The sequence below is a fragment of the Rutilus rutilus genome (genome assembly GCF_951802725.1).
Source record: "Rutilus rutilus genome assembly, chromosome: 25".
Taxonomy (NCBI): Eukaryota; Metazoa; Chordata; class Actinopteri; order Cypriniformes; family Leuciscidae; genus Rutilus; species Rutilus rutilus.
In genome coordinates, this window is record NC_140229.1 from 15,222,518 (window position 1) to 15,248,521 (window position 26,004).

The following is a 26,004-nucleotide window of genomic DNA, read 5'->3' on the forward strand; positions in this document are numbered from 1 at the left end:
TTGACCAAAATATCTACAATTACATGCACTCTCAGAAAAAAAGGTACAAAAGCTGTCACTGTGGCGGTACCTTTGGTACATATTAGAACCCTTTTGAAGGGTACTGTCCCAGTGACAGCTTTTGTACCTTTTTTTTCTGAGAGTGTGGATTGTTTTGAAATAATAATAAAACTAAAATAAGTTGCATTTTCTGTGGGTCACTTTTGATTTAATATTAAAATGTGTGAATATAATATTTTGCATATTGTAAAGGATCAAATGGTTAGAGTCACATATACTGTAAGCACTTAATACTTAAATTACGTGATGTTCTGTAAAGTAATGCTTCGGCCTACATGTGGACTGAGTGGCCCTTCACGATAAGATGAAATGCTCTGATTACCATACTAGAGTCGTTTAACCTCTAAGCTGCTGATCAACCTGGTTTTAAATGAGTTAACGACTGTAATTTCAGGTTCTTCAGAGTTATCTTTAAACTATCATTTATCCTGCAATCCAGAGGACGTTTCTATGCGTACTTTCTATCTCCCTCTCTCCCCTTTCTGTTCGCACTCACAAGCATACTCACAAGTATATACACACAAGCATATTTGATTAAAAAGTAGTTTGCCACTCAACACCTCTTACATAATTGGATATGTAAGCCTTTATAGTTTTAAATAGTTTTAAATACAATAGTTTAAAATCAAATGTTAAATTATTCCAGTGTAAAATCAATGATTTTTTTTTCAATCTTGTTAGCTCTTAGAACGTTTTCTGCTTTTCAGAAACATTGCTAAACACATTTAGAATCTAAATGAAGCATAAAGGCATATTTCCAAGGTTCTGTATGGGATGCGTACTCTGTCTGAGGAATACAGAAAAAGATTTTTTGCCACAACTTACACTTGCATGATTTTATTTAGCAACCTGTCTTTTATTAGAAATTATTAAAATTCCTGTTATTGTCTCGAGAGTCCCAAGTCAAAGAATACATGTTCGATTCTTGTCCCTACAGAGCTGACATCAGCGGTAAAACACCAAAAACTTCTTTCATTAGAAATTCAACCAGTTTCAGTGTCACCAAGCGTCTAAAATAAATAGTTTTCATTCACATTTTACTGCTCTTTTATGCCGTCTTGCCTACTTTTTTTTTGCCGTCTGCCATTTTGTAAACACTTTCTTGATAGATTTTTATACTTCACTGCTGGTTCTCTTTTGCTTCTCTATTGAGTCTTTTTAAATATTTACTTTGCCAAATATTTTGTGTCTGAACAGTGTTGTACATAAATCTGGATATGTGGGATTTGTTATGGTTATGTAAAACACGGCCAGATAAACAAATACATTTTCCACTGCCGCATATTCAGAAGAGCACTAATGCTCGTAATGGTCTAATGTCTGTGACGGACTGATAGTATCTTTTCTACACTGCATTTACTATGTGCACTGCGCAATGTTCATGATTTCGAAGTGTGTGAATGTCAGCCCTATCTAACCTAGCAGGGCTATCTGTGTTAACATGGATCTAAGAATATACTCATGCTGGGAATATCACTTTACTAAAGTCTCTTGTATTGGAAGTCAGACAGGTGCAAGATAATTGGAATGAGGAGTGTGTGTTTGTGAGTTTATCCATGCATGTGTCCTCACAAATCATTGGGTCATTACGCTGGAACTAGGCATCTTCCATGAGCTTATTTACTGAAGATGAAGCATTACCCATAATGCACCTTTCAGAAGGTGCCTCGGTGCCACTTATCTGCTTGAAATAAATAAATAATTGAAAGGCTTGCTCAGCAGAGAGGTACAAAGACAAAGGCGGGAACAGCATGGGCACATCTTCCATGCTGTTGCATAAATTAGTTTAAACATTAAAGGCCAATTTGAGATTAAGATCCTGTAGCTGACGTGGCTCGAGCTCAATCACAGCATATGAATGCACAGTCTCTGGAGAGATTAAACTTATTACTCACATGCACTGACAAATAAGCCCTGGCAGGCCTGGCATCGCTGAGGCTGTGAACACGTACCGCACACATTTACGGGTCACGCAGATGTTGGAATGCATGGGTGATATGTGCGTATAGAGAAAGAGAGAGCGATTGATCCCTCTCATTATCCTGTTCATGCTGAGAGTCCTCCTGTTTAAATCTTCAGATCTTCTCTTTCAAATATATGGCAATGGTCTTCAAACATCTGTAAAAGAGAACAGATATAACAGACTTTGACAGACCTCCAAACCCATCAGTTCTCCAGTCTACACTGAGAGCACAGTCTATTAAACCTTCTTAAATGAAATCAAAGCCCATTCAGCTGCTCCATGGGTGTCCCAGTCTGATCATTGAGACATATGCATGGACTTCATCCGCCATATTTTACTTAGAACAAAACCAAGACCACATAAATGATATGTGAAAGTGTTTTTGTCCTAACTGGAATTTTTTAGAAGATTAGAATAAGCACATTCCAAATCATTGTGTGTTAGTATACCAAAGGTGTTCAGAGAGTGTGTCCCAATTTGTGCACTTATGCACAATTTTATGCCATTTTGTAGTATAAATAGTGTGAGTGGTGTGTTCACACTGAAAATTCCAAAAAGATAGTGCACTTCAAATACCCATGACACAATTATTTGGAAAAGCGAAGTGTGGGGCCTTGTGTTAAAATAACCGTATACATTACAGTACATAAGTGTAGGGTGTCATTTGGAACAAAACTAGTATACTATTTTAGATTTTTTTTGAATAGTGCATCCATGAATGCTTTTTCTTACTCCAATGTGTGATAAAAACATCTGCTAAATTAATGAATGTAAATGTGAGGCTCATACATGTTCCAGTACTTAAACACAAGTTTATGACTTGATTTAGCATCTCCCAATACTGGTGTACTATCTGCTAACACTATGCTTAATAAATAATACATAATAATACATAACTATGCTAACACCTATAAAGAAATGTCAAAATGGGGGTCTGTGATACCAAGACACCAATTCATTGCTGAGTTCCAATTCGCCTACTTATACTACGCCCTTAAAGCATGTACTCTTTTTGTGAAGAAAAAGTACATACAGTACTTTTGAGTCTGCAGCAGAAGAGTAGGCAAGTTTGGGACATACTTGAACCAACTCCTGTCACCGTTTAAACTGCCCTGTCAATCATCTTTTCACAGTTAACATCCTCCCCATTTCATATCATTTAATACTGGAGAGAAATGTAGTAGCACATTGAAATTGAGCGTGGGTCGTTCATGCGGAGACTCTCCTCATGTGTTTATCTCATTTCAACATAAGTTGAACACAAGACTGGTTAGCATGTCCCAATACTGGTGGAGTATCTTAATAGATGCTAACGCTTTGTTATGCTTAGCTAAAGCTTTCCCATCATCAGTGAAGTACATACTTTTAGCGCATAGTAGTCTATAAGTTTGCAAATTGATATGCAGCTAATGTGTAGGGAAGAAGAGAGAGAGACTCTGTAACTCAAAGTAATAAGAAAAGTTCGAGTCAAAGCTTTAATATCAAAGCCAACTTCAAATGCTTTAATGATGAATGAACAGTTGTCATGAGCCGTTAGCATAATTCAGCACTCAGAAGGTTCAAATCTTTACCAGTTCTCATGTAGTCGGACTTTTGAGTGCTAATATTCCCACATATATTACTAGTTTAATCATTTCTGTCCTTAAACTGCTGACTTTGCACATCTATATGAATGTGCGTAGGTGTTTTTTATGAAGAGAGTCTTATCTGAATTTTACTGTCCTTTAAGTTCCTTGAGCATCTACATACAGCTGCAGAGACTTCAGTTGGAATCTTTTACAGATGCTGGAGGCACATCAAATCGTGAAAATGAAGTTTCAACTGATCAGTCAGTTCTGATCATATCAATACAATGATAACATGCAGAATGAACCATGTTTGGAACATCTAGAGTGCATTATATTGAATAAATTACAGATTAATGATGATTAATATGATATCTTTAAGATAAGACAAGACTGGAAGTCAAGCATGGAATGGAAAAAAAACGCAGAGTACTGTATAGTTGCATAATGTAGAGTGGGAGACTCTATAGAAATCAGCAAAGAAACTTCCTCCTCTTCTCCTATTATCAGATATTTCAATATGTGACAACAGGAGAATAGCTCTCTTCTCTCTCCCATGCACAAACGCCTCCCAGTCCATCCAAGCAGAGGTGGTTGGTCCAGAAACTTCCCACCCTAATCTCATTTGGAGTGTGTGCTGTGGATTTGAGCAATTTCGCCTCTCTGGAATGCTTCAGTAATGTTGTTAATTGTGATTCATGAAATTGTGAGTCATGATTAATTTGTCAAACCCTGCTCTCCTTCGCAATGGCCCCACTCTCCCTTCTTTCGTTTAATTTTCATGTGCATTAAATAATACACAAATTGGTAGACTTTGGAGGACACTATGCTATTGCTTAGTTATTTAACACTAAGAAAATCGTTTTAACAACACAGAAAAAGGGAAATTGATTTTGGCCTTCGAAACACATTTCCTGTAGAGTATAAATTAACATGAATTGTTGTATAAAATATAAAGCGGCAGTTGTGTAATAAACAGTATAGGTTTTAAAATAAATTAAGAAAAACGGACCATTTTATGGGTACAAAAGCAGACACACAATAAAACTGCACAGTGGACAACCAAACACGTAGTACACGCAATGTACAGCATTCATTCCGTAAAATTAAACTGTCATACTACATTTGCCTGGAAAATAAAATCAAGGGATTATGTAAGATGGTCGTATTAGTTAAGGAGTTTGAGACATTCACTAATGTCCTGCTCTTCAAGCCATTCGACAGTGATACATGAGGGACTCCAGCAAAACCATCTACATCTATGATAGACAGCTTTGCCGCCTGATAAAATGTGCCTTTACTGAGCTTATAATTGTTTTTCTGGGTGAGCCAAACTTTGGGGTTTCTTTTCCTAAAAGGAACCAAAAGATTACAACTTCTGAAAATAACTTTTCAATCTACTTGATTGTTATGTAATGAATGAGGGTTAGGACAAAGCAGATGAGAGGAGCAGAGAGGATGAATGTGAAGGGGAAAACCCCCTGTTTCACTCCTGCCTGTTGTATAAGATGTGATTTTTGGACATGGTGTTCTTACTGATGCTTCTCCTCCTACACCACTTATGGCTTTGCCATTTACAAAAATGCGTCAATTGTCTGCAAGCACAAGCAGGGTGGGACTAACCTAGTGGGCGTCAAATCCCCCAAAGATCCTATCTGCACTGAAAGGAGGAGGTTTTAGAACTTGGTTTAAAAAAAAAATAGTTCACTTTAAAAGGAAAATGTCATGTTGCCATAAAATTGTATATGATTGATACTTTTAGGTAAGAATAATTTATATTTCTTAAAGGGGTCATAGAATGAGAATTCAAATGTCCCTTTCAAAACTCAAAACTTTCTTGTTATTCCAAAAATTGCTTTTATTGAAACCAAGGCCAGCAAACGACAGGATCTAAAAAGTGGAGACTTGTGACGTCACACTTCAGCTTTGGCCCCGCCCACTGGAGCGTTAGTGAACAGTGACATGAGAACGAGAAAAGATCGATACAGGATCAATACCATTACCTTCCAAACGATCCTAATGCTAGGATAGTGGGGGGGTTTTTTCCCCCAACAATGTGAATGTCTCAGCAGTGCATTATTTGTTTGTATTTTGTGGATTTCACTGTGGATTTTTTGGTAAATTTCGGCGCAGGCTTTGCAAACAGATTTTTACGATACGGACCTGCCAGCAACGCCACAAACATATAAGTAGTCATGTTTATTCTAATGCCTGATCTGTGATCAGTGATTTCTGATGTAATTATTCAAGTTCAGACAGATTATCTCTCAAAATATCGTTCAATACTATTTATGCATCAGTAAATCAAGCCAGTGACTAAACAATCAACTTCACGTCATTTCTCTTAGTAGGATGAAAATAATCGTATTAAAACTGTGATTAAATTATATAAAGAAAGCGATCAAAGAACGCTCCCTTTCCAATTGCCCAAGCTTCCAATCAAACAGTGCGAGTTTATCTGGACACTTGCCAAAACTCGTTGAAATCAATCATCACAAAATCATGACGCTGTTACAATTTACAGTACAACGAAGCTCTTACTGTATTTACATCGTGTTTGCAGTGTTATTTGGTGAAAGCCAAAGGTGTAATTTCATACGCGATCAACAGACTGTCTGTCATCTGCTCAATGCTCATCACTGCAACCTTTCATGTGATGGGAATAGATCATTATGATCAATACTTTTCACGATTCCTTAATCTCGATAGCTGTAATAGCAAAAGTTTCAGAGAGAGTTCCACATGTAATACTAGCTATTTCATATGCAAACATGTCAGCTAATCAAAGCAGTGGGCGTTTACACTGAAGTCTCACAGCAGACGCGCCCCTTAAAACAGAGCGTTCAAATCAGAGGCTAAAATCAGAGGCAATTTTTTATGTTAAAATCATACTAACATTCTAAGGGCACCCCAGGAAACATTATAAAATAAAATAATCCAGTCTATGACCCCTTTAAATTGTGTTAACTCAAGAGATACGGATTATTCCTTTATGTATAGTTTTACATTGGAAAGTAAGCGACAACATTTCTTACCTGAATTAAAACATAAATTGGGAAAATCTGACCAAAAATACACTTTATTATACATACTACTCCGAGACTTGGGTTGAATAACCAAATGCTGCTTTATTGAGAGTAATCCATAATCGTAATCAGGTATAAGGTCAAAACCACAGAGCAAACCATCCAGAAAATAACAGAAGTCCAAGGCACAAGCAAACAGGGAAATCCATGGAGACAGCCAGGCAAAAGAATTAAAACATTAACATAAATAGAGTGTACTGTGATAGCTGAACTGGAATGCAATATTAAAGTTCGAATTTTGTATAAGTGAATTTACCAAAACAACTATAACTTAGTTATTTTGCAGCATTATTTACTTGATCCCACAGAAAGATTTTTTACAATGTGCTGAAGCACAAAGACTCAACGGCCCCCTAGAAAAGAAAACTCTAGTGTTGTCTTTTGTAAAAGTCTCGCAAAATGAGTCAGTGTAGTCAAAGAAACTACAGATAAAGAAGATTTTTTAACAAACCATCATATCTGCCAGATAATTACAACTTGTACGAAACTAAAAGAAACAAGCTGAAACACACAATGGGGAAAAAAAGGGATAACTACTGCAAACTTGGACTGAGGCAAACCCACTTCAGTGAAGCTTCTAGCTTTGTAGTTTCATAAAAGAGCCAACAAATCAATGGTAATGCTAAAAAACAGTAAATTATCTTGTAATGCAGTAGAAGGGAACACATCGAGATGAATACTGTAAACTGTAAAATCTGGCTTAGTCTGTGTGTGATACACAAAACGCCTCTCACCGAAGCTTTTAATGATAAATGAGAATTTCTGTTGAATGTTTCAATGGAAATGTCCTTGGGACCAGGCAGCATAATACAGATGATTGTCCTGAACTAAAAGAGATGCATATTCAGCTGTTCTCACATGCGCGCGCGCGCACACACACACACACACACACACACACACTTCCTAAAGAAAAAAAAAATCTCTCTGTTGCCACTTTGATTCTGCTCCCCAAAATCCATTAAACAGCACATCTTAAGAAGCTGCTGTTTTTCTTTCTCTTTTACATCCTCCCTTCAGGGGGCCTGAAGAGATTATAGTGTCTGACACATTCATTTTTCTATTTTTCATTCGTGGTACCCTCCTGCTCTGTTAAGTTTGAAGTGAAAGCAATAGTTCATCCAGAAAAGAAAATTCGGAAATCATTTAGGCTTACTATCATTTTGGACTACTATTATTTTGGACTCTTTATTTTGAAACATACGTTACTTTCTTTCTTCTTTGACCATGTCTGTCAAATATGATTTTCAGTGAATATTCGTCACACAAAGCTATCAAATGACTTCAGAAGACTTATAATATAATGCATTAGTTGTGTGATGTACTGTTATGATGCTTTTATGGTGCGTTTTTAACTTTTTATCCCTTTTGAAGCTTCATAGCCACTAGTTCCCATTCACTTACATTGTGTTAAAAAAGAACAGCTTAATTCTTACACACTTCTGTACATTTCACAATAAAAAGAATTTCCTGGATTTTAAGCACATGCACTATACCAGTCAAAACTGTGTATGTTTTAGAAATAAGTCTCATACGCCATACACCAAGGCTACATTTATATTAATAAAAATACAGTAAAAACTGTAATATTTTGAAATAGCATTACAATTTCAAATATATATTTGAATATTTTAAAATGTAATTTACTCCTGTGATGACAGCTGAATTTTCTCCATCATTAGGCCTACTCGTTTCTTCATTCACATGATCCTTCAGAAATCATGCTAATAAGCTGCTCAATAAACATTTAATAATGTTTAATAAACAAATATTGACCAAATAACAAGAATGTATCATCATTAATAACTGATTATAGAACACTATACATTTTTATATTTTACAAGACCACAATGATGCTACAGTAAGTGGTTGCTAGGGCGTTGCTAGGATGTTCAGGATGGTTTCTTGCTGGTTTCTTTAATCAAAAGTGATTAGATCTAAGCATTCTGGTCACTATTTGACTCCAGTCCCTCCTTCAATAAAATGGTCAATTTTATAATATATAGCACCACAAATTATTTACAATCAATCAGGACTGAAGTGCATGATGAGATATTGTTTGTCTTAGGCCACAATACAATTACCAGACTGATCATTTCTGTCACTTGCATCCGCAATAAAAGTAGACAGTTTGGTGTCTGCCACAGACACAGTCCTCTGAGGCTGTAATCAGATTAATTGTGCTTGTGTATTCTGTATTTAATCAGAAGTGCTATAGTAATCAGTATCGAGCAATCAGCCTGTTAATCAGTAGCGTTGTTACTACAATAATTTCCTTCACACTGTTCTGCTACTCCTGCCATTTAAATCCACAGAGAAAGTGACAATTAATAGGAAAAAGGCCCAATTTAATATACTGAAATTAAATTACGATAATATACATTAACCAAACATCTGGACAAGCAATTTTTTAAAACATTTTATGCTTTTAGTAGATGCAAATTTGCCAGTATTAGAATTGAACATACAACTTTGGGAGATTTGCACCAGTTGCACACATTTCAAACTATATTTTACGGCCACTGAGGAAAGAAAATAGTGTCACATACTCTGTATTCATCAGTAGTCATGTCGGCATGTGTGTGCAGGTGTGTATGTTGGTGTGTCGGGCAGATGGTGGGGATGGACAAGAGGGAGCTGCTTTGTGACCCACAGGTGGCTGTTCACAGGATACGACCTGCTAAAAGGCAGAATAACACCTGGCGAAGACTTAAGAGTTGAAAGGGAGGGAAATAATGAGTGGCGAAGACACTCTCGCACACAGATAAATACTGCGAGTAAAAGATAGAGGGCACAAAGGTTAAAACGGATGCCAGTGCTCTCCGTTTATTTCTCTCTCACAGCAGTATATCTCTTACATAATGGTGGGCTATATGACCAAAATATCAATACATGTAATTTATTTCACAATAACGAAATAGATCACAATATAGTTATTTTTCCTGGAAATAAGGTTATGACGCCAGCATTTTAGATGACATAAAAAGTTCACAATTCAATTATTCTAACAGCAAAGGAAAAACTAATACTAGCCTATAAGTAAAAAGTTCAAGCTTCTTAAAGACAAGTAAACGGTCAGTAATAAAATAAAAGCAAATGATAAACAGAAACAACAACAAACAGGAAAAATAGATACAAATGAATGGAAATGAAAAACACAAAAAAGAGATGTTTAGCAGAATGTTTAAGCCACTCTTTTTTATAAAGAAAAAACACAAAGCTATCAAATTACTTCAGAAGACTTGAAATATAATGCATTAGTTGTGTGATATATACAGTGGGTACGGAAAGTATTCAGAGTCAGACCCCCTTACATTTTTCACTCTTTGTTATATTGCAGCCATTTGCTAAAATCAAGTAAATTTTTTTTCCTCATTATTGTACACACAGCACCCCACATTGACAGAAAAACACAGAATTGTTGACATTTTTGAACTTTTATTAAAAAAGAAAAACTGAAATATCACATGGTCCTAAGTATTCAGACCCTTTGCTGTGACACTCATATATTTAACTCAGGTGCTGTCCATTTCTTCTGATCATCCTTGAGATGGTTCTACTCCTTCATTTGAGTCCAGCTGTGTTTGATTATACTGATTGGACTTGATTAGGAAAGCCACACACCTGTCTATATAAGACCTTACAGCTCACAGTGCATGTCAGAGCAAATGAGAATCATGAGGTCAAAGGAACTGCCTGAAGAGCTCAGAGACAGAATTGTGGCAAGGCACAGATCTGGCCAAGGTTACAAAAAAAATTGTGCTGCACTTAAGGTTCCTAAGAGCACAGTGGCCTCCATAATCCTTAAATGGAAGACGTTTGGGACGACCAGAACCCTGGCCGTCCGGCCAAACTGAGCTATCGGGGGAGAAGAGCCTTGGTGAGAGAGGTAAAGAAGAACCCAAAGATCACTGTGGCTGAGCTCCAGAGATGCAGTCGGGAGATGGGAGAAAGTTGTAGTAAGTCAACCATCACTGCAGCCATCCACCAGTCGGAACTTTATGGCAGAGTGGCCCGACGGAAGCCTCTCCTCAGTGCAAGACACATGAAAGCACACCTGAAGGACTCCAAGATGGTGATAAATAAGATTCTCTGGTCTGATGAGGCCAAGATAGAACTTTTTGCCCTTAATTCTAAGCGGTATGTGTGGAGAAAACCAGGCACTGCTCATCACCTGTCCAATACAGTCTCAACAGTGAAGCATGGTGGTGGCAGCATCATGCTGTGGGGGTGTTTTTCAGCTGCAGGGACAGGACGACTGCAAGGAGGAATGGCAGAGGATACCCAAATCCAGGTGTGAAAAACTTGTTGCATCTTTCCCAAAAAGACTCATGGCTGTATTAGATCAAAAGGGTGCTTCTACTAAATACTGAGCAAAGGGTCTGAATACTTAGGACCATGTGATATTTCAGTTTTTCTTTTTTAAGAACTGTGCAAAAATGTCAACAATTCTGTGTTTTTCTGTCAATATGGGGTGCTGTGTGTACAATAATGAGGAAAAAAATAAACTTAAATGATTTTAGCAAATGGCTGCAATATAACAAGTGAAAAATTTAAGGGCGTCTGAATACTTTCCGTACCCACTGTATATATATCTCCGACTCACCTATGTTTCTCTACAGTTTTCTGCATTTGGCCCCGCTCTAAGTGCCCAACACGCCCGAAATTGAGTTCTTCCTATCCGATAAAGAATATTTCGTCCTTGGGGACTCTCAAGGACTGCCTCAATGCGCAAGCCTAAGGAGCCATTCACTTCCACCTAACACCGCTGCGAGCCCCAGCATTATCTCGGGGGCATCGGCCCATCTAATTGTCCTCGGATGCCAAGTCCTCAGTCATCCCTGCCATAGAGAAATGAACAGTTAAAGTGTTAAGACAAGCCCTGATTAATTCGGGCACTCAACACTCACGCTGAAGCCTCAGATTCCATCCCGGCCAGCTCCCACTTTCTGCCCCGTCTGCTCAGCCCCACAAGAGCACTACTCAAATCCTTCTCGTTTTCTGTCCGTGGTTGAATTTTGCATTGCTTTCGGTCACTAAACCAAAGTGCAAACCCAAAAATACAACAGACTTAGCTTTCTTGGCAAGGAAAATACAAGCATAGTAGACTCAAGTCTGAACACGACTGAAAGAAAGAGGCATGCTTAAATAGGCCAACACAAACAAGCTATGAACCCCACAGGTGGGAGAAATCAAATACTAATGAGTGGCAACAATGAATTTTACAGAAGCTGGAGCCACCTAGTGGCTGGGAGAGTCATTACATCTCAGCACCAACTAGAGGCAGGGAGAGTCATTACAAGCTGGAGTTACAAGTAGTTGCAGTTTTTTTCCAATTGCTAACAAGCATCGTCAATACTGAAGCCACATTTTCAAAACTCATCAACACATTCAGCGAAACAGAAGTCTATGCGGACCAAACTGTGAATCATTTTTCGTTGCTTTCACACAAAATGCATTCAATGACCACCTTTTCTAAAATCCATTAACACTTTTGTCATTCATACTTCACCATCTTTGCAGCACATTATGCACATGTTAACACACTGCTTTCAAAACTGATAAAAGCACATTCAAATTGAATCCAGCCATCCATCTATCCCATACATTTTCCAAAGCGCTTGTCCTGTGTAGGGTCATGGGGAGTCTTTCCCAGCATCTCGGGTCATAGGCAGGAAAACACCCTGGACGGATGGCCGGTCCATCACAGACACACACGTAAATATTCAGTATTCACATCCGCACGTACAGGCAAACTTACAGTCTCCAATTCACCTGTCCTGTATGTCTTTGGATTATGAGGGAAACGCAGAGGAAACACGGACAGAACATACAAATTCCACAGCTGAAATTAATTTTGTATTATCATCTCTATTATGGTTATGTTCATGTGGCGTTGTAACAAAAGTATAATAGTGTATGTGCAGTATTGGTGTCTGAAAGGCCTTCTGATACAGCTGCAACTCCAGTACTGCACATACACTATTATACTTTTGTTACAACGCCACATGAACATAACTGCAATAGAGATGATAATACAAAATTCATATCAGCTGTGGAATTTCCACCGGTCTACCAGTATATCTCTGACCCCTACCTGACACAATGCTGAGCAAAAGAGAATTCTTAATGACATAGATTTATTCTGTTTGTTTTAAGTACTGCATAGTAATTCATCTCAGTTTGTGTGTGTGTGTGTGTGTGTGTGTGTGTGTGTGTGTGTGTGTGTGTGTGTGTGTGTGTGTGTGTGTGTGTGTGTGTGTGTGTGTGTGTGTGTGTGTGTGTGTGTGTGTGTGTGTGTGTGTGTGTGTATAAAGCGGAAAATAAATTCTCTAACGCAGTGTAAATAGGTCACTTCTAATGAGATTCAAAACATTAAAATTCCTCAAGGCTCCAAACTTTCAAATCCTTGTTAGGGGTGTGGACTGCATCTTAAATGTTACCTATTATCAGAGGCAATACAAGCTCATTTTTTTCCCATTTCAAAACAAAACATTTCATCTTAGTCACGGCACACAAGGGTAATTACTCCGTATAGTCATCGTTTTGTTGCCGCATGTAAAGCATCCAACTGCAAACAGAACTTTTAATTAAGGTTGCATATTTTATTCATTGCTGTTTGAGGACTTCTCAGCATCGAGTTGACTGTACTTATAAACAATTCTAGCATGTATTTTCATTAATGATACTTTATTTTCCTCCGTGCACAGCGTAGGGCCTACTGACTTTTTGATAAACTGCAAGGAATAACAAAGGGAAGAGGATGAGACCACAGACCCCAGAGAATGAAACTAGTGTGAACAGACTGTCACAGCAACCGCTGGGTGGACATTTCATGAAGTTTTGACAAGGCTAAAATTACTTGCTCTCTTGCACTATCACAGCTACAGAATATTAGTTTGACTCATGCATCACCAATACATTGCTTTGAACTTGGTGGTCAAATAAAGAACAAATCCTGTCACAGTAGAACAATAATCTAAATAAATCAAATCATGTTCTTAATTATCAGATCTAAACTTTTCTTGTACTTAAGACTTACTGTATGTCACATGATCTTGGACTTCACACATACAAGTTTTGTTTTGTTGTTTGGTGTGTTAAAAGTCAAACAGGCAAAGATGAGCAGAGCAGCAAAACTAAACAGAGCTACACAGAGAAAGCATTTAGCATTAGATGTGGTTATTTATGAGAGTGTGAGCAGGACTGAACTTTCACTGACATTGCAGTGATGCTTAGGAAGTGCATGTGTCCTCTGAATCACTGAATTGAACCGATTATTATCTAAAAAATGATTCTCATAGTCAGCATCGTTTCACACAGAAAGCAGCACTGAACATCTAATGCTGATCTGTTGATGGACATCATTTGTAGATTTAAACAGCTTTTAACATACTGTACTAGTTTTATGTCACGTGATCTTGAGCTTCACACATTTCTTTTTTACAGTTTCGTTGTTTACAAAGTTGTAGGCGACGAAAAAAAGCAGAAACGCAGAAGAGACGGGCAGAGCTGAATGACTGAAAGAACATTCAGCATTATCACAGAATAGCAGAAATGTCTGATGGTATTTATGATGATGTGATCAGGAATGAGTCTAATGGACTGAACAGAGAGAGAGTTGACATGGTGGTGGCTATCTATGAGAGTGCAGATTGTGTGAGAGATCATGACTTCAGGACAGAGACAAACACACACCAACCGCTTCAGCAGACCGGTAATCATATTCATTTTTTTTTCTAAATCATCATAGTCTGCACATGTTCAGTCATTTAACATCATATCTGTGGTGTTCAGGCAGTGATTCTGTGAGGAACAGAAGCTCCAGAGCAGCTGCAGTGTGTTTGGTGTTGCTGTGTGTTCTTCTGCTGACTGCAGTCATAGTGCTGTGTGTTCACATCCATACAAAGAGCACAAACTACACAGAAGAGAGAGACCAGCTACTAACCAACATTACCAACCTGATCGAAGAGAGAGACCAGCTACTAAACGAGAACATACACTTGAAAAATGAAAGCAATGGATTGTTAAACCAGATTAACAACCTGATTAAGCAAAGAGACCAATTAAATCAGGCGACAAATGAACTGAAGAGCCTTTGTGAAATGGGTAATTTTGAACTGCAGCTAAACAAATATACATTACTAAAAACAAGTTGCATAATTCATTATGAAAGACAATAAAGTCCTAATAGTTGAACTGGTTGTGTTTACAGATGAATGGATTCTCTATAAATGTCATTATTACTTCATTTCCTCTGATATGAAGAGCTGGACTGAGAGCAGAAGATACTGTAGAGAGAGAGGAGCAGATCTGATCATCATAAACAACAGAGAGGAACAAGTGAGTGAAAGATAGTGGGTCTTGTCGTATAAATTTTAAACTGTATATTAAACTAACCATGTTTCTAACATCTAACCTTATTTAACATCTAACATTGGAACAGGATGTACTGTATGAAACCAATGGAAAACTTGTGTCTTTGAGTGTGTGCGTATAAATAACTGTGGTGGATATTTTTTTCCCTAAACCTAACTACCTGGGGCGTCTCCACTCGACACCCTACTGATCTTAATATCTGTGGCGTCTCCACTCGACACCAATACTTAATATCTGTGGCGTCTCCAATCGACACCAATACCTTTAACTGGGGCGTCTCCAATCGACACCCAATACCTTTATACTCTAGCTCTTGCGTCTTCAGTCGACAACTGGCCGAGTTTCTAACTAACTTGCTTCCCTAAACTAGCTTCCTGCGCAGGAATAAATCGACAAACATACCTGCAAATGTCCTTTAAATGCTTTAATCACGGCCAGGAGATCTTCCCGAGCAGTTCTCAGGGAATCTCTCCCAAGAAGCAAGGCCGGAGGATCTCAGACAAATTCCATTGAGAATCCCACCGAAAAACACAGATACAACAGTTTTTATAGAATCAAGAAAACAAATAAGACTAACATGTCACCTTCAATATGATTGGTTCAATTGGTTCAAAAGCCCCAACCTTTTCCCTCTGTCACTGGCATAAGCAAACTCTGATTACTTATCACAAGGTTTTTTCGAACTAGTCATGTCTAGTTTCAGTTCCCCTTTCTGTTATTAATACACATAGACACATACTCAAAGTCATAAGTTTTTCCCAAAGAGTTTGGAAACATTAAAAGCATATGAATGTTGTTCCTGCAAGAAAAACAAATGTTAGTTGATTAATTAAAGTTGATTAATTAAAATTCATTCACATAACATAGTTTGGGAAATGAAACTAGACAGTCTGTTAGAATCTTGTGATTAACAAATGAAGTCATCATTAAAACAGAGTTCGCTTGTGCCAGTGACAGAGGAAAAAGGTTGGGGCTTTTGAACCAATTGGACCAATCATATTGAAGGTGACATGTTAGTCTTATTTGTTTTCTCGATTCTATAAAAACTGTTGTATCTGTGTTTTACGGGGGGATTCTCAATGGAATTAGTCTGAGATCCTCCGGCCTTGCTTCTTAGGAGAGATTCCCTGAGAACTGCTCGGGAAGATCTCCTGGCCGTGATTAAAGCATTTAAAGGACATTTGCTGAAAGTCTGTCTGTTATTACTGCTGTGCAGCAGGTCAGTTTAGGGAAGCAAGTAAGTTAGAGCAAGGGCGAAATAGTCAATCACACATTGGGGGGGACAGCTGTGTACTTGGTACCTCTAGGGGGGTCCGGGGGCATGCTCCCCCGAAAGAAAATTTTGTACATTTTAAAGGTAAATTCATTAATCTGGTGCACTTTGAGTCACCCGAATCCACTGTTAAAAATAAATAATCCACCCGCAAACCGCCCGAACCTATGATATTCTCTGATTTAGATATCTGCATCTGATCATCACATTACAATTATTCAAATTCTTAGTGTTAAGCATTATAATATGGTAACATATCACACTGACATGCTGATTTAAAATGAACATTTATTTAAAATAAAAGTTCTTCTTTTGGCAAAATTATATTTCCTTAATAGCCTAAACAGAGGCTTTACTCCCTTCAAACTTAAAATTGTCCATTTTTCATTACATCACTGTTTGAAAACACTCAGAATAGTTTTTTGTACCTTTATAAAGGGCATTTTCCCCCCTAATTTTATTAACTGTAGCCTATGCTCCATCTTTCATTTCAAATTCTTAAATTTGATAAATATATCCAATTAAAATAATAAGACACTAGGCTGTTACCAATCAAATTAAATAATTTACATTGAAAAATTATAACTGCATTAAATTAGATTATTTTAAATATTTTTATAACCGCAACAGAACCATCACGGTGGGGAAAGTGTATCTGACCATGTGACTGTCTGTCCGAGTTTTGTCGAGAGCCGGAGGCGGCACGAAATTTGACGGAGGCAGCCGCCTCATAATTCTCTATGCAGGAAAAACTCTGGCAATACCCATAAATGGAAACATAAATTTACAACTGTACTTCGGTTTCTCTGCGAGGACACCGCCGTCACCTGCCATATGAGATTTCACCATGTGAGACGACACCGCCGTCACCTGCTCTGTCAGATTTCGCGCTCCTAACTCTTCTTCTGTTTGGTTTTTCCTAACTCACTGACGGTGCACGAGCTACTAAAGGTATAGGGAAAACATGAAATGGATTTCAGGAGAAATAGGTTTTGTTAATGTATAGTGTAAGGCCAGTCGAATGGATTTGGGAAATGGACCGGCCGGGATTTTATATTTTCGGAGCTGGAAAGAAAGACGTATTTGCAATCACATCGATATTGCCCGCATAATCATACAGTATGATCAAATATTGGGGGGGACAAATTGTCCTTCTTTGAATATTGGGGGGGACGTGTCCCCCTGTCCCCCCATAGAATTACGCCTATGAGTTAGAGTAAGAGACTCGGCCAGTTGTCGCCGGGAGACGCAGAGAGAGTATAAAGGTTATTAAGTGTCGATTGGAAGACGCTATGGGTGCAGATTTGAAGACGCCAGATTTATTTATTAAGTGTCGATTTGCAGACGCTAGATAGTCAGGTTTAGGGAAAAAATCCACTACAGTCTCATTCACTAAAAATTGCATACCCTATTCGTATCTATACGCATATATGACCTTCTCACAAAAAGTTTATGAATTCTGAGTTTTCTAAATGTTTTGTAATTTAAACTATTTTTTTTAAAGTCATTGATGAATCATGATTTGTTCGTAAAAATGTTCGTACGCATATTTTACGCACAAATCCGTGCGCACGCTTGCTTAGTGAATGAGACCCAATGTCTTTGTGTGTGTGGTCCAGGTAAACCCAACGTTATGAGTTATTATATGGGCCTATATTTTTTTTCTTGAAAATGTAAAAGTGCAGAATGTTTTCTGTGAGGGCTGTGTTTAGGTTTAGGGGATAGAATCAGTTTGTACAGTATAAAAATCATTATGTCTATGGAAAGTGTGTATGTGTGTGTGCTTGCTTTGGATGGATGTGAAATTATATGTTTATATGAAGTCATTTGAAGTTTGTCATTATCAGATTACAATATAATTGTTCTTTTCAGGATTTTGTTCAGAAAAATTCTGGTGGTACTAAAGTCTGGATTGGTCTGACTGACAGTGATGTGGAGAACACATGGAAATGGGTTGATGGAAGCACACTGACCTCTGGGTGAGAAATTACTAAATTTAACTGATTTTTTTCCAATAGTAATATTCACAGTCACACAGAAAGCAGCACTGAACATCTAATGCTGATCTGTACTTTCAGGTTCTGGGCGTCTGGAGAGCCTAATGGACATAGAGGAGAGAACTGTACTCTAACTCATTCAACAGGATGGGCTGATTATCCATGTAAAGATGATTATAAATGGATCTGTGAGAAAACCATTAAAACAAGTAATTAAATCACATATTATTTATGCTGTAAATTACGAACAGACACAAAGGTCTTTCTCTCTTTAAGACAAACTAAGCAAAATATACACTCATAGGTTCTCTTCCTCAGTAAAATGTACTTAAATACTTCCTATTGGTATTCATAATGTATGTTATAATGCATTTTATCTTTTCATAAATAATTGTAACCAAAGTTAAAATGCATTATAATCATTGCAGATTCTTTGTTACATCTGAAATTGTTTGTTTGTCATGTTTTAATGCATTATAAAGGCGCAACATAAGTATTATAATGTATTAGAATGACTGTGGTTACAATTATTCATGAGATCATTCAATGCTTTATAAGTTGCACTACAATAAATAACTAAAAGGAATTATATAGAGAGACTTTAAGTAAAGTGTTACCAAATAAATATTAAATTAATCACTTGTGGCACTATAATAAATAAATGTCTTATACACTTATTTATTTGTATTTGATTATTATTTTGTCCATGTCTTTGAGTGTCTGTATCTCATGTTGTCCATCAATGTGACTAGAGAGGAAGCAGAATTCTGTGATAATTTAACATTTAATCCTTTAGTAGGTGTCATGGGAGACCCTGTGAATTTTAGCAATTTTAGTCTATATAACAAAAACTACAAAAGTAAGTGTAAAAGAGCAGGTGTTGGAATACTTTACAGATGTTTGTCTGCATCTGTGTTACTGATGACTGTATAGACTCACTCTGATAAACTTCTTCTCTATAGTGTTTTACGACCCCGTCTAGGTTGAGTCCACAACATAAACTGGAATTGGCAACTAAAGATCCTTTGTACACTTTTATTTACAGAATCACACATGAAAGCATAACTTCAGGGGTGAGGAAAGGCCAAAACAAGAAACAAACTCCTAACAGAAAACGTAAATTCCCTTACAAAAGAAAAAATATAAAAATACAATAAATGACCTTATATCCCTATCTAATGAAAAACAGAAGAAAGCAGTATTTACAAAAGAAATGGCACTCACCCCCTACAGCTTCCAAGTGTGGAAAAGATATTTACATTACAGAATATACAAAAAGCAAACTCAAAACCAAAATTCACACTGCACACAACAGCTAGCCTGGGAAAACCCAGACGAACTTCCGGCAAATTTAGATTTGCTCTGCAAGTCAGTCTGGCCAAGAACCCATTCAAGCCCATTTCCAATCTTTCAAAATCTTGGCATCACTCACAAACGTTGAGGCGGGCTTTACATGATAACGATCGCTCTGATTGGTTTTAGGTCTATCCACTTGCGCCTAGAGGCATTTGAGCGACGTCCGTTGGTGACGCCCCTTTGGAAATGGGATGTGAATGAAGCTTCCCAAGACCCACTCTCAGTTACGACTGAGAAGGGTCTGGTGTAAACCAGGCTACACAACAGCCAGACCAACAGGCAAGCTAGCAGTAGCAACACACTGGGTGCTTCTCAATTCTTACTTGTGCATCATCGTTTCATTTCCTTGTTTCCTTTCCTCGTGTCTCAGCTCCACCCCCTGTAGGATGCAAGGGAAGGCAAGGAAAGAAAATGAGGACGGAGGAGTCGAAGGAAAGCTTTTTTGTAAATTGGAATACTTGATCACTCAAGGGTTACTTCACTGCTTCATCAGCTGCGCTCAAAGGATCTGCCCTTATGTTTTTAAAGTTATTTAAGAAATTAATACATAATAAAGATAAAGCAAGATGCCCTGTTGATATATGTGTGATATATTATTTATTTAAACTGCAAAGATAAAGCATAAATTAAAATTATTGTGACAGATGTGAAGGGGGAGGAGAATTTATACGTGCGTCAGGTTTCTCGACAAGAAAGACTTCCGCATAGGATACACCTGTGCATCCTCACTCATAACTCCTCTGGAAGCTTCCTAACTCCTCACTCCTCACGGTGCAATTAGAGAATTGAGATGTCCTTCAAGATGGCTGAGCTCAAACGGTTTCCAGGTCATGGAGGACGGAGGAGCGAGGAAACGAGGAGGGATACTGAGAAGCACCCACAGTTGCAAACACAGAATAACACGTGCAATTGAACAACAGGAAATCACAGGTTGAGCCGAGCTCCCTCTTCAGACACTCAAGATACTTTTATTGCCCCTTGGTCCCATTAGCACCAATCACATCTGGAGATCACTTTGGTCTGATCCAATCCTTTGAAAGAAAGGGCGGGACAAAAGAGAGAGAGGACCAGCAAAGCAACACATATACAATATGGGTCTCAGGATGTAACAGTAGTCACCAGGAAGTGACTCTGAAAGATGATGCTGCACTTTATACGTCTTTCTTAATTCAGCCACTTCCTCCTGTAGCAGCTTCAGTCTCTTCATTGCCCTTGTAAGAAAATGATGTGGACGTCGAAGATCTCAAAAATGAAGTTTATTACAGCATAGCAGTGGCAAGGTACACAAAGCACCTTGGGTTCACCGGCGTCAGAATGAACACAGAACATCCCAATCTTAAACCTTTTATCCTGTTCTTAAAGTAAATTAAGTTGCTCTTGTTGCAACAGCTGTGGTCTGTATGTTAATGAAGTAGTGACACCCCATTGTCTGAGAAAGTTCTCTGTGTCCCACACCCAGTCCCATTCTACAATTGACTACCATTTGTTCAGGATGTGATCAACCCAAATGGTGAAGAAACAATATAACTTGACTTTCTTTCATCTCTATGATAATTAAGCCATTTTGGGGATGAGCTCATTCTAAAATTTATTTTGGAGTGGAATCTGGGTCGAGACAGACTACAATTTCTTACACCCTTCATTCACTTTTAACCTCTTTACCACACTGCCACTTTTGCTGTCTGTACCACTTCTAACTCGATGCCTCATTTATCTTGTCTATCAGGTCTTCATCAGAAACATTTGAGTCATCTGATAGCTTTTCACTTCTCACAACAATCCAGTTATTACTGATTTCCCAAACCTTCTGTATTAACCCAAAACTAAACTGCCCAGAACATCTGACTTTCTTTAACTCAGCTGCTCTGAACAGCCCTGAGCAGATTCCTGAGCATCTTAGGTGATAATTATGAGTCTGTGGTATAAATAATAAATAATCTATTAATGTGTTTCCTCTTTCCTGTCATCACTTATTCTTATTCTAAACTTGTACATCAGAATGTCATGTGATGTTTGACTTAACACATTTCTCTAATGTCATTTCCTTGTGTTTAGATGTAAGCGTTGTAAAAAGCTGAACCAGACGAGAGAGACACGCAGAGCAGCCGAACTAAACACCACAACACTCAGTGTTATAATGTCTGACTATAAAAGACTAGAGATATCTGAGGTCATTTATGAGTGTGAGAGCAGGACTGAACTTCAGGACATGAACAGAGAGATGCTGGATATCTGTTACAGTATAGATCATGACTTCAGGACAGAGACAAACACACGCCAACCGCTTCAGAAGACAGGTAATCACATTCATTTCTTTAATAAAATCATCATAGTCTGCACATGTTCAGTCATTTAACATCATATCTGTGGTGTTCAGGAAGTGATTCTGTGAGGAACAGAATCTCCAGAGCAGCTGCAGTGTGTTTGGGGCTGCTGTGTGTTCTTCTGCTGACTGCAGTCATAGTGCTGTGTGTTCACATCTATACAAAGAGCACAAACTACACAGAAGAGAGAGACCAGCATCTAACCAACATTACCAACCTGACAGAAGAGAGAGATCAGCTACTAACCAAGATCAACAATCTCACAGAAGAGAGAGTCCAGCTACTAAACAAGAATATAAACTTGAAAAATGAAGCGAAGAGCCTTTGTGAAATGGGTAATTTTGAACTGCAGCTAAACAAATATACATTACTAAAAACAAGATGCATAATTCATTATGAATGACGATAAAGTCCTAATAGTTGAACTGGTTGTGTTTACAGATAAATGGATTCTCTATAAATGCCATTATTACTTCATTTCCTCTGAGAAGAAGAGCTGGACTGAGAGCAGAAGAGCCTGTAGAGAGAGAGGAGCAGATCTGATCATCATAAACAACAGAGAAGAACAAGTAAGTGTAATATGTGTGTGAACTCGCTTCAGATGGATGTGAAAGTCAAATTAATTTAGTCCTTATCAGATTACAATATAATTGATTGTCTCCTCAGGATTTTGTTAAAGAAATGCTTGATAATTCTAGAGTCTGGATTGGTCTGACTGACAGTGATGTGGACGACACATGGAAATGGGTTGATGGAAGCACACTGACCTCTGGGTGAGAAATCACTGAACTGATTAATATCTAATAAATGATTCTCGCAGTCAGTATCATATCACACAGAAAGCAGCACTGAACATCTAATGCTGATCTGTAGTTTCAGCTTCTGGATGGAGAATGAGCCCAATGGACAAAGAAGAGAGAACTGTGTTCTAACGGTTGTAGGAGAATGGGCTGATCATTCGTGTACAGAGGAATATAACTGGATGTGTGAGAAAAGCCAAATGTAAGCCACTGAATGAAATGCATATTTATTAAGACAAAACATCCATAGACCGTTTCAGAATCTCCTGGGTCATTTTGCTTTAATACATGTAACAAAAAAATATTTTTAACACATTTTTAATAGCCGCTTTCATTACTGAAATAATTTCTGGATTAAATTTTCTAGTAAATACACCACATCTGCTGTTCACAGAGGTAACAGCTTTCCATCTTTTTACCATTAAGATACCATTGACAAATGTAAGGAGCCAGTCACATCTTGTTAATATTATGGAAATAACCTATGTCGTCATCTTAATCTCTATAAATCATTTATCCTGCCCTAAAAGACCATAAGCATTAAAGTAACAATTAAATGCAGTTTAACTGCAGTTCAAAATGACCCATTTCACAAAGTCTCTTCCACGGTTTAATCCTAAAAAACAATTCTGTGCGACTGATAATCAAGTGATTTTAGGTCAAGGTTTTGGCTGTCAGTCAATGATGAACTCTGTCGGTTGGAAATATCAATATGGCTATTCAAACACTTCTGGTGACATCACTATCTGCAGGCCGTTTTGAATTTGATGACTTCAATAAATCAGAAGTCTCGCACATTCACAGAAAATAGCTCACTTCCACTAGCGAAAAAAACACAGCTAAAGTAGGTCCAGGCAGGTCTTGACCGTATTACAGTTCTGAATCACTTCGACTAATTATTTCAGTTATTCCAAAGTACCATACAACCTACATCAGCAAAAGAACCGTTTTGCATTGTGGCCTCATTTCCACCAGTTTGGGAACCACTGAGTTAAGAATAGGGTCGGGTTTATTGTAGCAGGTGCCACATTATTTGCAAACACAAAAATTACAAATAAAATTAACCTTTTAGCGGCACTCGCCGGCCATTTTAATTCAGAACTGCCGAGATAAACATACAACAACATACATAATAAAACGTTGTCAGATTCATGTTCATCTGTTTCGGATAAGTTTCGGATAAGTTTCTTGTTCACACATATATAGCAGCATAAAAGTCAATTACAGATGTTACAACTTCTCATCACAGACGATTGCCATAACTGATTTACCAGTATTTCTCAAAAGATCCTGTTTACACATCTCTAAACAGTAATTTACCAGTCATTTTCCAGAAAAGACTGTTTGTGTGAAAGCACATTGTAACTCCAAAGAGCAAGAATGCTAAAAGATGTAAAATACTGTATTTCTAAAGTAAAATATATGACATCCAAGCCTATTTTATAGGTTTGAAATTCTCCTTTGAAATTTTACATTTTATTTCATTTGACTTTTATTTGACAATTTTCTTTTCTTTTATTATATGTAACTTAAAATACTATTGTGTATAGTATAAAATGAACATGAAATAAAAACAGTTTCTTATGAGATATTACTTGCTCATCTGTCCCTAAAGCAGTAAACTTTTCATTAGTGATGAAAAGTGAAGAAAAGGTTTATATGACTATACGGAATATACAAATAAATAACGTTCAAATGTCAGATACTCTACAAGGCAGTGAGTTTTGAGCCAGCTGCTATTTGTTTGTCAAGGTCACCAACATGAAAAAAAACGACTTTCACTTTTCAGAAAGATTTGAACCATTACACAATATTTGTATTAATTAGTCAACGTTTTTGCTGCAGAACTTTTGCAAAATCTATATTCACTCAGCTAGGGCCTTAGCAAACTTCCAAGGGGCTTTACATATTCATATGTTGATTTTAAATTATTTCAAATCAGACAAAACAAGCTTTTAAATAAAACCGTTCAAATGATGGGTTGATAACAGCACACTGACCTCTGGGTGAGAAATCCCTGAATTGAACCGATTATCATCTAATAAATTATTCCCACACTTAGTATCATATCACACAGAAAGCAGTGCTAAACATCAAATGCTGATCTGTTGATGCAGGATGGGTTGATAATTCATGTATTAAGGTTTATCAATGGTCTGTGAGAAGAGATTTTAAATGTCATTAAACCACATTTTGTTAATGCAGTACATTATGAACATAGTACATCAAGTTTTTTTTCTCTCTTAAAGAAATAGTTCACCCATATATGAAATTCTGTATGTTACGTATTCCATATTAACCTGGTGTTGTTCTAAAGCTGTATTACCTTTCTTTTTTACTGATGTATAATAAAATTATCCCCCATCCCAATGTTTTCCAAGTGTTCTGAAGGCATATAATTGCACAGCTTAAAATTTGTCCTGTATTGCAATATTTTTATGATTGTTTGAAATATGCAAATAAAGTTCAAATGTCTTTTTCAACCTTGAAGCTGCTTTTTTCTTTTAGTTGCTGTACTGTACTTTGATTTATTTGATAAAGAGAGAACAGTTTCAAATCAAGATCCTCACCAACATGACAAAACTTGACCAGACATTGTGTTTTCAGAAAGATCTTTACAATAACAAAGTCTTCTACTAACTAATCAACATCTTTGCTGTAGAACTCGTGGACAGTAATATAACTAAACTTCACACAGATGTAGGTTAACTGTGGAAAAAATCGAAACTTTGGAAGAATGTGTACTTGAGCTAAAGCATAAAAACATCAAACATAACAGCACTGCGGAGGGGCGAGTATCTGCAGGGGTCTTTATGTCAGTAACTTTCTCTTTATTCTCAAGGTAAAAAACTTGTTCAATAATTCACCTCACACCGTTTACCAACAGCGTCAAGCATTCAGGCTAGCTGAGGCTTGAATGATAAGTACTGTAGCATTTAACAGGGTTCAACACACACTAACACGTCTTTTCCTGAACTTGGTTATCCTGAGATCCTAGATTCTTTCTCTAAATCTGTTTGCATTTCCCACACTCTGTGAGATGCTACGGTTTGTTCTTTGAAGAAAAAAAACACCCTTGCAGTTGTGTTGTGTAAGCATGGACCCATGCGGTGTTGGCGTTTCATTTTTAACCACTCAGAGTGTGATCACATGCTGCGTTCAAGTCCTCCTAGGACTTTGTTTACAAGATCAGAAATAGTGATT

General features: G+C 37.5%; 2 protein-coding genes across 2 annotated transcripts; both read left to right on the forward strand.

The window, feature by feature from the left end:
• The first annotated feature begins 14,180 nt into the window (after positions 1 to 14,180).
• LOC311285515 (uncharacterized protein) lies at positions 14,181 to 18,878 on the forward strand. The gene is made up of 5 exons (XM_084401185.1): positions 14,181 to 14,388; positions 14,469 to 14,780; positions 14,887 to 15,014; positions 18,196 to 18,302; positions 18,402 to 18,878. Exons 1-5 carry the CDS (start codon positions 14,229 to 14,231, stop codon positions 18,535 to 18,537), a joined length of 843 nt encoding a protein of 280 aa, XP_084257311.1. The 5' UTR covers positions 14,181 to 14,228; the 3' UTR covers positions 18,538 to 18,878.
• A 2,794-nt stretch (positions 18,879 to 21,672) lies between these two features.
• LOC311285516 (uncharacterized protein) lies at positions 21,673 to 25,184 on the forward strand. Its single transcript, XM_084401186.1, has 5 exons — positions 21,673 to 21,973; positions 22,054 to 22,335; positions 22,442 to 22,569; positions 22,667 to 22,773; positions 22,874 to 25,184. The coding sequence occupies exons 1-5, from the start codon at positions 21,814 to 21,816 to the stop codon at positions 23,004 to 23,006; spliced, it is 810 nt and encodes a 269-aa protein (XP_084257312.1). The 5' UTR covers positions 21,673 to 21,813; the 3' UTR covers positions 23,007 to 25,184.
• Positions 25,185 to 26,004: the final 820 nt, after the last annotated feature.

Bases quoted from the DNA above. Each gene is read 5' to 3' on its own strand.
- LOC311285515 (XM_084401185.1), top strand. From the start codon at position 14,229: ATGTCTGATGGTATTTATGATGATGTGATCAGGAATGAGTCTAATGGA. The intron at 14,781-14,886 runs GTAATTTTGAAC...TTGTGTTTACAG, and splicing joins GAAGAGCCTTTGTGAAATGG to ATGAATGGATTCTCTATAAA. The intron at 18,303-18,401 runs GTGAGAAATTAC...CTGTACTTTCAG, and splicing joins GGAAGCACACTGACCTCTGG to GTTCTGGGCGTCTGGAGAGC.
- LOC311285516 (XM_084401186.1), top strand. From the start codon at position 21,814: ATGTCTGACTATAAAAGACTAGAGATATCTGAGGTCATTTATGAGTGT. The intron at 22,336-22,441 runs GTAATTTTGAAC...TTGTGTTTACAG, and splicing joins GAAGAGCCTTTGTGAAATGG to ATAAATGGATTCTCTATAAA. The intron at 22,774-22,873 runs GTGAGAAATCAC...GCTGATCTGTAG, and splicing joins GGAAGCACACTGACCTCTGG to TTTCAGCTTCTGGATGGAGA.